This window comes from Olea europaea, unplaced genomic scaffold (genome assembly GCF_002742605.1).
Source record: "Olea europaea var. sylvestris unplaced genomic scaffold, O_europaea_v1 scaffold511, whole genome shotgun sequence".
Classification (NCBI taxonomy): domain Eukaryota; kingdom Viridiplantae; phylum Streptophyta; class Magnoliopsida; order Lamiales; family Oleaceae; genus Olea; species Olea europaea.
The window spans coordinates 112712-128044 of record NW_019263428.1 but is presented as its reverse complement, the minus strand read 5'-3'; the positions used below and the strand labels follow the sequence as shown (position 1 = coordinate 128044).

At 37.5% G+C, this 15333-nt stretch overlaps 1 protein-coding gene across 1 annotated transcript; it reads right to left on the bottom strand.

Annotated features, from left to right (window-relative positions):
- Positions 1-11721: 11721 nt before the first annotated feature.
- LOC111388626 (uncharacterized mitochondrial protein AtMg00810-like) lies at positions 11722-12306 on the bottom strand. Its single transcript, XM_023013382.1, has one exon. It carries the CDS (start codon positions 12304-12306, stop codon positions 11722-11724), a length of 585 nt encoding a protein of 194 aa, XP_022869150.1.
- Positions 12307-15333: the final 3027 nt, after the last annotated feature.

Genomic DNA, 15333 nt, shown 5'->3' with positions numbered 1-15333 from the left:
AGGATTGGCTTTAATATTAAATGGCAATACACATGATTTTTCGACTTTGAGCGAAAAAGGAAATTGATCTAATCTCCGTAGAAGCTTGCACACATAAAGGTGAAAGATAAGTGAAAATCCATTTGCAACTGCGATGCAAGAATCTAGAATATGTGATATAATAATGTTGAAATATTTATATATCTTTGATAAGAGGCTTGTAGCACCCCGTGTGATGATTATGATTGTTGAGTATAAAGTTGAGGAACCTGTTGACATCGATTTTCATCAAGCATGTCATTAATGAGCATTTTCATCGGCATGCACGACATGTGATCATGGTTGAACATCCTACATGTGAAACATGATTTCAAATTGAGTTTTCTTTATAAATGTTTTATTGACCACTACTAGGGCATCGAGGCATGCTTATGTGATATGTTTTGGCATCACAGGTGACACTTACTGGGTGATTGCAAAGGTAGATAGGAGATAGGTCTTTGGTGATCACGGGAGGGTGGACCACTCGACTATGCCTTGGTGATATTATGATTATTGACACTGTTGGGTGGGATAATTCTTGGGGGATCATAGAGGTAGTTAGGGAATGGGCCTCTTGTGGTCACGAAAGGATGGTCCACTCGTCAGTGTTGATTTCATATTAGCCATTTGATTATTAATATTGATATCGTGCAGAGCTCTATCCGGTGCATAGTAGGCAGGTCAAGGGCCCAACGAAATGAAAGGTTTCAAATGAAATGATTTCGAGTCCACTTCGATGAATATTGAAATATTATACTTCTTTATTGTGAGATTTAAAGTAAATAGCATGGTGTCATATGTCACTATTACTCATATTCATGACATGCATGATTTTGCTTACTAACCATTGGCTTATGTAGTTCTTGCATTGTAGGTGAGCCTGGAGCTACATAGAGAGCACGGCTAGCTATGGAGCTCTTACAGGATTCCAGAGTTTGATGTACATGGATGACGACATGTAGGGTTATTTTGTAGGCTACTATTTTTAGTTTACAGCTTGTTGTGTTATATTCTGGAATCCTGTATAGTATACTTTTGAAATGGCCTATAGATATATTTATAAGCTCAGAATATATATGTTGGATTATGGCGATATGATTTTAGGTTTTGATATATTATATGATCATGTCACAGGTGATTAGAAGTTAACAAACTGAAAATACATATATATATATATATATATATGTATGTAAAATTCTATAGCTAGGTTGTGTATGGATATCAATGCTAATTTGGGAGTGTGACACTGCACATATACATATCCACCTACACATGAAGAGTACTGCACGCTATTTCTTAAACCTTCATGGTACATTAATGGGTGTCCGATGAGGGTCCTTAAGTGGACATGTAATTTCAGACCCGAACAGGAGACTCCGATAGTTTCTGTATGGGATTCATTTCCTCTACTACCACTTGCATGCCAAGGAATTCCTATTTGCTCTATATAGGGCATAGGATGACCCTTCAAGATCGATGAGGCTAAAACTAACTTGAGACGGTCTAGTGAGGCTAAGGTGTGCATTGAGGTGAATTTGGAGCTTAAATTGCCTAACATGATATGGATTGAGCACGGTGGTAACCGTGGGTTTTGGCAAACAGTTATTTATTAGAAGCGATCGATTTTTTGCTTTTGATGTAGACATATAGGCCACTCCTTTGATCAGTGTACTTGAAGGGCGCTGTCTCCTCCTTCTATAATTGTTGTGCTTTCCCCTATTTAGACCCCTCTGACTAATGTTAGTAGATCTAATAAGAGTAAAGGTAAGGTGACATTTGTTGAGCCGAGGAAGAAGTGGGTGCCAGTTTTTGTAGTACCTTCTGTTCTCCCCAATACTCCTACCACTATTCCGATAAAGTCTACATCTACATCAATAGTTCCTACATTGCCTCCCATGATAGTAGCTCTAGAGTTACCACCTGTTTCAGAGGCTCCTATCGAGGTACCGCTTCCCCCTACTAGTACTGCTATAGATGTAATTCCTCTCCCTACTAGTGAGGACCCATTGAGCCGACACATATTAGTTCTCCATCTTTGGAGACACGTACAAAGGGTACCCAGCCATCACAGAAATCAAGACCTGCCTTGCCAATCAGTATAAGAATAGTACTTCAGGCCACCCTTACACAGGGGCTACTGGCTGAGATTCGCTCGTCGCAATTTAATGTCAAGCAGATGTTGATCGATCATTTCAAGAAGACGCATGGTCTAAAGGTTGAATCAAACATGAGATTTGCCATTGAGGACTTGGTTTTCAAGTTCTTTGGTGAGGGACCATCATCCCAACTTTCTGGGAGTCAGACTTCTACATCTTCACCTAGTCCTTCCATTACGACTCCTATCCAGGACATGGTGAAGGCACATATACAGAGTGACATGGATTGTATGGGTCTCGAAGATGGAGTGGAGAATATTAAGGCTAGCGTACCTTTAGTCAGTGAGTTACTCTTAGATGCTTCAGATGTTGCAGCTCAAAATACCAAGAGAGTAGATGCACCGACGAAGCGTATCATGAGATCAGATGTACCTGCTTTTCGTCCGACATTTAGTGCTACATCGCCTGGGTAGCAATTTTCACCCAGGCGGCTTCTTTCCCCTAGGTGAGATCTCTCTCTAGTAAGTGAGCCTGATTGTACAGACTACTACGATCTAGAAATATTTCGGACCAGGCGTATGACTCGATCAATGTCTATGTACTACCATCAGGAACACCCTTAAATAGTTTTCAATAGTTTTTGCTCATGTTTTATTTACTGTCACTTGCATTTTATTTGAAACATTTGTAATCCTTTTTCGATTTTTATACCCCATTCATTTATTTGTTATAAAATAAGCCACATCAGTGGTATTAAAAAAAAACCCTGAGAAGTTTCTTTTCTCAACATTTTCTCAGCTTGTAAGGCCAATACTAGTTGAAGATAGGGTTTGGTCTTTATTCTAGGGAAAGATAATTGTTTTTCTTCTTGTTTTTGAAAAGACACTTCCCGTTCTTTACAACGAATGGTTGTATAATTATATCATAATCAATCCATGCCCAAAATCACATCAAAGTCTTTCATCTCTATCACATACAAATCAGCTTCAAATGTTTTTCCCTCAATTTTAAGATTCACTGACCTAGTGAGTTGATCTGTGTTTAATGTTCTGCCTGAAGGAATGATAACTTCTAGTGTACTCTCTGACTTATCACAATAATACAAGATTTAGTAATGAAAGATGTTGATACAACCTGAATCAAACAGTGCATAAGTAGGTGTATCAGATATCAGTATTATACCTGCTATCACATTTGAGTTCTTCTATGCACCTTTTGAGTCATTGTAAAAACTTGTGCTTTACCCTTCTTGTTCTGATCATTGTTATCATCTTTCTTCTGAATAAATATGGGACAATCCTTAGCGATATGTCTTGGCTTACCACACTGGAAACAAGCATGCTTCCCATGCAAGCATTCGCCATGATGAGGCTTAACAAACTTAGGACATGACGCTACTACAGCTACTATGCCCTTTCTAGCTCTAGGTCCAATATTAGTTTTCTTATTTTGCCCTTTACCTTTTCCTTTGTCTTGACCAATCCATTTTTTCTTTCCAAAGTGTCCTTTGTCCGGCGGTTGTATAATTGACGGTGTTACTCTGCATTTTCCTTCTGATACCAAATAGCTTGAGCTCGTTCCAGCATCTCATGGTATGATGTGAAGCGATGTGACATAAGAATCATGCTTAGGTCTGGGTTTAACCCTTGCTCAAACTTTTGAGTCTTCTTAATTTTCGTGTCCACGAGGTGTGGAGCATATCTTAAGAGTTGGTCAAATTTTCACTCTTAATCAGTCAGGGACATATTACCCTGCTAAGTTGAAGGAATTCGCTCTTCTTAAAATCCCTTTATGACTGAGGAAAATACTTGTCCATCACTTCATCCTTGAATTGTTCCCAAGTCGATGTCAATTGCTCCTCAGGGGTCCTGGTTCGGGACATCGAATCCCTCCAGTGACTTGCATCATTGGTGAACATAAACTCCCCACACTGGACCTTTTGGGCGTCAATGCAATCGATGAGTTAAAAAATTCACTCTAACTTTCGAAGCCATTCTTTAACTATTAGTGGACCAGATGCTCCATCGAAGGGAGGGGGCTCATGCCTTCAAAATAACTCAACCACTAAGGCATGAGTCGGGAGAGTATAGGAGCTGGTGGTGTAGGTGGAGCTGGATTCTGATTCAGCCTGCTAAGGTCTCGAACCCCTTGTAGGAGATCCCTCATCAAATTGTTCTGGTTTGCTCGAGACATTTTCCTAGAGATAAGATAGAATTTCTCACAGTAACCTCATATGTGATTTTCCAAAGTCTAGAGATTCGTTTACCTCATAATCAATGTAAGCTAGGATAGATGTCTCCTTTTGACTAATAGGGGTCTTTTCCTAGAATTTTATCTTTCCTTTTCCAATTGTGACCCATAACTTTAAGCTCTAGCCCAATATATGTCTTTTGAATAAATCATTTTTTTTTCAAACTACATTTATCTTTACATACAAAGTGTATGGAAAGAAAAATGTAAATCATAGCTAAACATGGAAAATGTAACTATTGAATCATAACATTTTTCATAAAAAAGATTTTAACTTTACTTATCTAAATATACTTGGGTGTAGGATGAGGTAGACTGATGGAAGCGAAATGCCATGGAGTACCGTAAATATTTTATTTTTCTCATCTTTAAATTTCATAATTGTACTTAAAATAATATATATATAAACAATGAGTCTACAGAATTGACTAAACTCGCGTCTGGTACCACGCTATAATATATACACGAATGGATCGAAACTAAACTAGATTAACCGTACTTTAGCCCTAAATTAATTAACTATATTTTTAGTATGGGTTCCAATTATGTAACAACTATTGACGTGAAATTTTTTACAAAACTTTAAAAGTAATGTTGCTGTTTTAGTTTTTATCTCAAATGGTAATTATCAAAATAAATTTGTTTGCATAGCTATCGACCTCTAAACTTCATCAAATTTTAATATGAAGTAGGAAACTCCTTATAATATGACATAGTCAAAAACTATCTTCCTTCAACGTCATATGAGATATTAAAATACTTTTCAAAATCTAGTAGTGACCTGATTGAAAAGCAAACCGGTGCAGTTCACTTAAAATGACATATAAAATTCCTTAAACATCAAACCAGATGATTTCAAATTTATTCAATAGCTAATCCATGAGACTATCAAATCTAACTAGTTTCATCAAAAAATTCCAAGTAACGGTTAAGTTATGAATTTTTGAAGTCAAAGTCAAAGATGGAAAAATGGTGACTCTACCTATTACAGTTTACTTTATGTAAGATATAAAATTCTACCGACATCGGATTGATAAGATTCCAAGCTTATTCAGTAGCTAACTTATGAGGCTATTCAACACCATTGGTTTTGTCAAGAATTTCCGAGGAACAATTTAGATACAAATTTTGAATTCAAGGTAGAAAATGACATTTTAAAGAAAATAGCAAACTTTAAATTGCTAACTTTTTTTTTTTTTTGTGAACGGTGATACGCAAATTGATTTCTTGACACATATATACTTTTAAACATAATTTATTCATAAAGAAATATTCCTAAAATATCTCCACATATGAAATCCATAGAAATCTATTTAACAGAGAACAAACGCAAACATTTCATAATCGAATTAAAAGTATCAAGGCGCCGGCTTTCTTCATGGCATGTCGCATCATCCTCTGCCATCATCCATGCCCAAGGAAATCCATTCAACCTACAAGAAAGGAATTAACCCATGAGTTTGAAACTAAAAAAATATCATCGGTGCATTTCATTCTCAAATTAGAAATTTTGAACAATAGATTCGTACCATCGCACTTAGATGGATTTTCGGCAAAATCTAATTTCTATACCATTATTATAACACGTAGGCCGGAGAATGATCGTTCAACTATAATAGTGCCAAAGCACCATACCCAGAGGTACCAATTCATTCAAATAACTTTTCACAAAAAATCAAATTTTAAAAACGAAATAACACTTGCACCTCTACCTACCTTCATTTGATACTTTTGAATCGATGAAGTTGGCGGGTGAATGTTGTTTCCCGACGGCAGCCAAAGCTTAAGAAATTTGCTCCCTTCCTATGTCTTTCTTACTTTTGAAATTTTCTTTTTCTTGTTTCAAATTCTGAGAAATGAAAGTTTTTTTTTTCCTAAAAGAAAAACTCTTATAACCAAGTATACAATTCTCACGTACTCCAAGTAAATCAAGTGCTTTTCGACTTTGTCACTTAATTACAAATGTATGAGATCTCGATAAAAGATTTTTATGGGAATACTTTAAATTAATTTTTATAAAAGTTAATGCTTTAACCATGTTTAATTTATAACACCCTTTCCACTTCCAAGTAATTGTAACAAATTGAAAAATGAAAATTTTGTTTTCTTTTCCACACGTAACCCACAAAATCCAGAAAGGCACACACAACTTACAAAATTCAAAAAGGCATATTCATGTTAATTAGGAATAATGAAATTAATCATTCAGGAGTTTAAGTTGCATAACATGTGATAACGTGTGTGTATATTTTTGGGATTTAAATGACATGTTTGTACCAACTAATCAAATTAATTGTTTGACTATTCAATCGAAAGTTATTTTCAACGTGTAGTTGTTATATGTATGTATATAATACTATATATTTGTCATTTTAAAAAATAACGTGTACGAAAATCAATTTTTTTTACTATACATAAAATAAATTTTTACTGTTGGGTTCAATCTTTGGGAAAACATTAAATTATCCCGTCCAACTTCATCAAATAATTTTTAAAAATATGCATGGTGGTTGAACTTGGGTTGCATGTTGAACCACCAATAGATTGTAAATAAATTCATTTTAAAACATATTGGACTAGTAGTGAGCTTTCATTTCTTTTGTGGGTCGAGCATGAGGTTTATCTATAGGCTAGGCTCATGATGCTCGATCATCACATTAAAATATGAGCCTAGCTTCATTTTTTTTCTGGTCCCACATTTTCTGACGTTGAGTTAAAAAGAAAATTAATCTAATCTCCGTAGGAGCTTGCACACACAAGGGCAAAAGGTAAGTAAGAATCTATTTGCAATTATAATGCAAGGACCTAGTATTTATGATGTGGTAATGTTGGATGATTTACATAACTTTGATAAGTGGTTCATTGCACATCATATGATGGTTATGGTCATTGAGTATGTAGATGTGGAACCTATTGGCATCGATTTTCATCAAGTATGACATTCATGAGCATTTTTGAAATATCGTAGTTTGACCTAATTAACACCTAGAGGGGGATGAATATGTGCTTATGCGGAATTATCTTTTTCAATCAATTAATAATTGCAACACGTCACAAAAATTAATTTGTCTAGATCAATTCACATGCTTTACTATCCTATGTTTCAATACCGGTCATAAATTAACTGCTGAAAGATAAATAACACAATTGTTTGATGACGGAGAAACCCCAATGTGGGTAAAACTCTGGGCCCAAGCCAGTAGGAATCTACTATAAATGAAAATGAAAATTACAATCAGCCAAACTCAACTTACACTGATTTTTCTGACATTCTGACCATAGTTTCCTCAAAGCCTTCTTGGAATGCGTGATCCTGCACCAGCTCCCGGCACCTAGCCCTCCTGGATTGCATGCTATACCAATTCCCGGCTCTTGATTTTGTCTATCTCCTATGGATTCAAGAGAACCACATGTTCTCTAATGATCAGGACTCCGATCTCCTTCCTTGATCTCCAAGAATTAATAAAGGCTCTAGAAGGTTGTGTTGTGGTGTTTGATGAATGTTGATTTGATATTTTTTATGTAATTGCTCAAATCAAATATGGGGTTGAATGAGAGAATTAAAGTGTAGGAGAGTTTTCTTCAATTTTAAGCCCTTGAGAGCACAACTGAAAATTGACACAATATTTCTTATATGCCGTGTATTTTGATATTTTGGTTGGGTTAAAATGTCGAAAAAAAGGAAAATAGGGTTTTATGGGTAACATTGTCGCTTGAGCTCGAGCGAAGTGAGGATGAGAAGCGAGTGACGACCATTCTATTTTTGTTGCTTGAGCGACCACTTGGCGAGTAGCTAGCGAAACTTTGACGACACATCTTGCCCTGCTTCATAGCTCGAACCCTAGCACAGTTTTTCAAAATTGCAATTGAGTCCCTCATCTTTTACACATGTACACAATGACCCCTAACCTTTAACTATTGACAAATTGATCCCAAACTTTTGAACATTTACAATTTTACCCTCTTGTTCATAGAATAGCCAACACAAAATCTAACAAACTCCCCCTTTGACATTCTATGACAAAACTAAATTCCAGCAGTATGAACTACAATGACAATCCAATACACTGACTCAACTCACTATTGCTTTGTCATCTTTCAACCTGTTTCCTGAAATCACAACTCACATACCCAGTGTAAAAGCAAGAGAAACAGTAATATAAGTAAACATAAAAGATAAAGAGTCATGACTAGCCATAACATTGTACCAATATGCTAGATTAAGAGATAATATCAATGTAAGTCAAACCACCAAAAACATACATCAATAGTGCAAAACATCAACACATAATCTAGCCAAAGATATCAATAGTACATTATCAAAATACTTTATCATTCCACCCACTTCCCCTTTTTGTCAAAAATGGCAAGGGGAACCCCAAGCAACTAAGCAGGACCATAATCTCCGCCATCCATGTCCTTAGAATCCTTAGCCTCAGACTCATAATCTCAGTGCTCGTGCATCCATCGAATACCGCGCTGAACAAGAGCAATAATCCTCCACAATGTAGCAAACCCCGTAGTATGACGCTCGGAAGCAGCTCGTAACTGAGTAATGTTGGCCATCATGCGGGCCTGCTGCTCAATGAGAATCGACATTTGACCCATAAGTGTGACAATGGGGTCAATAGGAACAGTAGCTAGAGCAGATTAGCTGGGTGGGGGAATAGAAGTGGAAGAAGAGACAATATCCGAAGTGGATGGAAGAACGTCAAAAAGAGATGGAGGAATAGCTGAGAGATTAGCAAGTAAATCACCCAAAGGATCAGCGGACACTGTTGGGTCGACGGGCTCAACTAGCTCAGTAGGAGCAGATACAGAAGTAGAAAAAGTGACATGTGACCTACTTTAAGAGATGGTAGTATGCCCTATGGGGTAAAGCACTCGTCATGAGACGCCATCGAGAAATGAAGCCCCAAGTGATTTCGCCAAGCGGTGGATCAAGCAAGCATAAAGAAGACCAATCCTATGATCGGAAGTGCAAAAAGTACACAGAATGTGCTGGCAAATGAAGGTAGGTAGGTCAATGAATTCCCATGCTGCAAAGCAAAAAGAAACCTTGCCTTTTCCATAGGTAGGGAAGAACTGTGAGAGATAGGCCATAGATTTGTACACACAATGTGCAATAAAATCTATCGATCAGTGGGGAGCGAACCAGTGCGGATCGCCTCAGGTCCACTTCCCAAAGGGCTATTAAACAAAGTGGACTAAACTAGAGAGTCGGTCGGAATAGAATTAGCCGAGAGATATGGATAAACGGGGTGAATGACTCGAGGAACATATATGGAGCTAGAAATAACATCTGGTAAAATCCTAAGAGTTTAACCCTGAAGGAACACCCGAAAGGACGAACCACTAATGTCATGGATGTTTGCATAGAACTCCTAAGCAAGAAGACTAGGCAGGGGATTTAACCCAATCAGCAATGATTCCCAACGTCGAGAATTAAAGATAGCTGCTACATCAGGGGATAGGTTGGATAGAGTGACCTCACGCTATACTAGGATAGGACGACAGGAAAACTTGCTCCCCAATACCTCTTGAGCTATAGAGGAAATGAACCTAGAACGACTAAACGAAGCCGATCCACTACCAGGTTGAGCTATAGTCCTGGCCCTCTTAGGTGCCATCTACAATGCGAGATGTACAAGATAAATCAATACTCAAGGAAAATGAATTTATGGAGACACATGACTGCACAAGCCCTAAAGTTCAATCACACACAAGCCCGAGGACAATGACCAAGATGTAAGTGACGTGAACTAGACGTGAACGAGATCAAGATGAGATTTTGACACACATAAAGAATTTCCAATATCTATTGATAATGGATGATTTCCATTTCATACACACCCTCTAAACTTAGTACATGCAAAATTTGTCAGGTTTAAGCTCAGACTTGTTAGATGATTGTTGTGAAGTTTGACGACTTAATCTAAGAAATGTGTTCATCACGTTATGGGAAATAAGATCAAATAAATAATTAATTCACATATTTTGTACCTAAGACACCAATCACATGCGTGAATGCCACACAATGGGCAAGGGAAGTAGAGTTGTGGAGATGACACATTTGATCGAACACTTTGTAGGCATTTGAACCACAAGGAAGATAACCTACAAATACAATAACGCAATGGACACCCAACACATCTTAACAACACCAACTACCCAACATTCAAGAACCACCCAATCTCAAAGTTTCCAAATGGCGAAGAAAGAAAGGAAAAAAAACAAACGAGTGGGTTTAGCAAGGCACTTACCAATTGGGAACAAGGAACCACCAAGGAATCCACAGAAGGATTAGGAATTGAAGCCCCACACACACGAAATGGAGTGCAAATCGATCGAAGATGGTCGTGGCGAGAGAAAATACGAGAGAGAGATGGGAAGAAATGAAAAAAAATGAGCCAGAACCCTTCGCGAGAAAATTAAGAGTCTCGCTGTTGCTCGAGCGAACATCGAGTGACAAGGCACTACTTTTGTTGCTTGAGCGAGCGTCCAGCGTCAAGCGAGCGAAGGAGAAATTACAAAATAGCACTTAAACTTGAAAATTTGAAAAGTTAGGCCCAGGTTTAAAACTTTGAAAAGTAATAGCACTTTAGAAATTTTCAAAAATAGCACCTTTTTCAAATATATGAATTTTGACACAAAATTTATTTATTTAGTTATTTTTTTAATTTAAAATACACGAACAATGTAGAGGCAGTTGGTCCAATCAAAGGCAATAGATCACAAATACGGCTTGCACAGTGATTAGAAAATATTTCCCCACACACCGAGACCAAGTACAGATGGAGTAAATTGTTTATGTGACCCCTCGTGAAACGTGCCACTCATTCCAAGCAAGAAAGACTCAAAACCATAAATTTCTGAGAAGAGACAATCAAATCACTGACGTAGGAGTTAACACTTGGACGTTTGATTTCAAATTGCAATTTCAAGTGAACAACTACAATGTAAAAATGACACGTGATGATCAATCCCTTTTTTTGTATTAAAAAAATGAAAGACAGATGCAAATGAACACAAAGAACCAATGTAATGAATACAGAAAAGAATGCATGCATCTATGAAGACGACCAAGGAGGAACACAGATGCCAATAGCTTTCCTAAGTGACTTGAATCTAAACCCATCTAGAGGTTTAGTGAACAGATATGCAAGTTGTACTTCAGTAGAGATGTGTTCAAGAGATATCACATTGGAGTCAACTAGCTCTCGAATGAAATGATGACGAATGTCAATGTGTTTGGTCTTAGAATACTGAACATGATTTTTTGATATGTTGAGAGCACTAGTATTGTCACGAAAAACAGTCATAGTACCCTCATTTATCTTATGTCACTCAGCATTTACTTCATCCAAAGCAGTTGAATGTAACAGCTACCAGCTACAATGTATTCTGCCTTGACTGTGGACAAGGAGACTGAGTTTTGTTTCTTACTCATCCATGAGACAAGATTAGAACCAACATAGAAACATCCACCCGATGTACTTTTTCTGTCGTCGACATTTTCGGCCCAATCGGTATCAGAATAGCCAGCTAGTTCTAGATTGGACTCTTTGGAATACAAGATCCCATGAGCTACTGTCCCATTGACATATCTAATAATACGCCTCACTGTACCTAGATGGGACTCCTTAGGATTAGCTTGAAATCTAGCATATACTCCAACACTAAACGCTATGTCAGGTCTACTGGCTGTAAGATATAGTAGACTGCCTATCATGCTCCTATACACAGTTTGATCAACACTCTTACCTATAGGACCATGTCCTAACTTAACATTTGTGCTCATAGGTGTCCTTGTGTGTTTCTTACTATCCAAGCCAAATCGCTTCACAAGGTCTTTGACATATTTTGATTGAGAGACAAACAGCCCACAATCAGTTTGCTTTACTTGAAGACCAAGGAAGTAACTTAGCTCTCCAACCATGCTCATTTCAAAATCTTATTTTATGCATTCAGTAAATTCAAGAGCAAAGAAGTCAATGGGATAGCCAAAGATGATGTCATCAACATAGATCTGAGCTATAGTGATAATTTCTTCAATATGTCTAATGAATAAGGTTCTATCAGCACCACCTCGTGAGAACCCATGCTCAACGAGGTAAGTGGTGAGTCTATCAAACCAAGCTCTAGGAGCTTGTTTCAGACCATACAATGCTTTATTGAGTAAGTAGACATAATGAGGAAACTTAGGGTCAATGAATCCTTTCGGCTGTTCAACATACGCCTCTTCTTGAAGTATTCCATTCAAGAATGTACTCCTGACATCCATTTGATATAGCTTGAACCCTAAGGTACATGCAATAGCAAGAAGAATACGAATGGACTCAAGATGAGCAACTGGGGCAAAAGTCTCATCAAAATCTTTCCCTTCTACCTGAGTGTACCCCTGGGCAACTACTCTAGCCTTATTTCTAGTTATAGTCATCATGCCTAGGAACTAGATTCCAAACATTATTTCGAACGAATTGATTAAGCTCCTCATGTATAGCATTTACCCAGCATTCATCTCTAAGGGCTTCCTCTATTTTCTTAGGTTCAATCTGGGATACATAGCTAGTCTGTGTTGGCTTATTTAGAACTCTCTTTTATAACCTCATACCTTCATCTAAATCCCCAATGATGTTAACTTTAGGATGATTAGATTTGACCCTAGAAGATGGTTCTCTAGGAAGCTTAGACTGATCCCAATTTGGTAGACCCTGTTCAGATATGTTTTCTGAGGAGCATGGAGATTTTGGAATTGATTGCTCTTTGTTTTTAGCAATGGCTCCTTGATCTTTACTTAGATCTTCTATGTCAACCCCATTTTCAGCACTTTCCCACTCAGTAAAAGCATCATCAATAACAACATTTACAGATTCGAAGACACTCTGAGTACACAAGTTGTGAACTCGGTATGCTCTATTGTTCTTAGAATATCCTAGAAAAATTCCATGATCACTTTTGGAATCAAACTTGCTTAGATTCTCTCTATCCCTTAGAATTTAACACTTGCTGCCAAACACCCGAAAGTATTTAACAGTAGGCTTCTTGCCTTTCCAGATCTCATAGGAAGTCTTGTCTGATTTCAGTCTCAAGTATACCCTATTTATTATGTGGCATGCGGTGTTAATAGCTTCACCCCAGAAATGCATTGCTAGATCCTTGCCGTGAAGCATGGCCCTAGCCATTTTTTGAAGCACTATATTCTTCCTCTCAACAACCCCATTTTGCTGTGGAGTGATTGGTGAGGAGAACTCATGCTTAATCCCCTCCTCCAACTAGAAGTTTTCTAGATTGAAGTTTTCAAATTCTTTCCCAAGATCACTTCGAACCCTAGAAATAGGAAGATTTTGTTCAACTTTGAGTCTTTTACATAAGGACTTAACCAGATCACCCGTCTCAGATTTTTCTCTTAATAGATCAATCTAGGTATATCTAGAAAAATCATCTACCACAACCATAATATACCGTTTGCCTCCTAGGTTCTCTACCCTAGATGGTCCCATTAAACCCATATGGAGAAGCTCTAAGGGTCTCTACGTCAAGATTTTCGAGGTTTGCTTATGGTTTATCCTGAGTTGCTTACCTTGTCGACACGGTTTGTACACAACATTCTCACTTTGATCAATCTTAGGTAAACCATCGACAATCTTCTTTTTTGACTAATTTAGACAGACTTCTGTAGTTAACATGACCGAGCCTTTGATGCCAAAGTTTAGACATATCAATTTTAGCATTACTACATACATAGTTCAAGTTTGGAAGAACTCTGTAACAATTATCAGATGTTCTAACACCTTTAAGAGCAACACTACCAGAAGCATCATAAACAATGCATCTCTTTTGGACAAAACTCACTTCATAGTCAGCATCATAGATTTGACTAATGCTCAATATGTTGGACTTAAGACCCTCTATATAAAGTACATTGGATATTGTAGGAAGTCCAGCAATGGTGATGAAGCCTTTACCTCAGATGGGTGCCGTAGCTCTGTCCCCAAAGGCAACTACACCGTCGTTGCAATCATCAAAGGTAGAGAATAAGGCCTTTTACCACACATGTCTCTAGAACAAGCACTATCAAGATACTACATGCATGTATTTTGAGCCTTATATGCAACATGAGCAACAAAACATTTTAGATTCTCAGTATACTCACCCATGTTAGATTTCTTTACCCAGACTTTTCTCGAGGTCGAGGTGATCCTAGCCAACTTTGTTACCATCTTAGTTAAGTGGCTAACCTAATTTGAAAGGAACTTAACTTGACTAGGGATATCCTAACTTCGATTCCTATTAGCTAGCTTTCGACACCTAGGTCTCGTGTGGCCTAAGGCACCACTGTGATGACAAGTGGGTATGAACCTAGGTTCAGATGCACGTGAGTGTTGATCATGAAAATTAGGTGTAGAAATCTTATGAGCTCTAGTAGCCTTCAGTCTAGTGAAATTTTCGTCTTTGGATTTTGGATTTGTTGAAACATTAGATCTGTTGGAAGCGGGGACAAATGTAGTCTTGGATAAAGTAGACATATTGCTATCACTCTTCACAAATCCTAGACCTTGCCTATTTTCAGCTAATTTGTTAATTCCTAACATATCGTCTAGTTTCTTAGTTCCACTCACAAATGACTATAGTTGAGTACTGGATTCCTCTAATTCACAAGTCAATGTCTTGACCCTATCCTCTAATTTCTAATTGACACACTTTAACTCACTGAGATTCTTAGATGAGACTTGAAGATCATTGGTGATTTTCTCCTTCTCTCTCTCAAGCTCGTCTACCTTCTTAAATAAGGCTTTATTTACCTTTTTGATCTTGAGACTTTCCTTAAATAGAAGTTGATAAGCCTCATGTATATCTGTCTCATCCTTCTAATCATCACCAGACTTGTTACTCTCCACTTCCTCCTCAACCTTCTTACTCTCCTTGTTTAACTCTCGCTCTTGACAGTAGATACAAAATCCAT

Bases quoted from the DNA above. Each gene is read 5' to 3' on its own strand.
- LOC111388626 (XM_023013382.1), bottom strand. From the start codon at position 12,306: ATGGTTGGAGAGCTAAGTTACTTCCTTGGTCTTCAAGTAAAGCAAACT.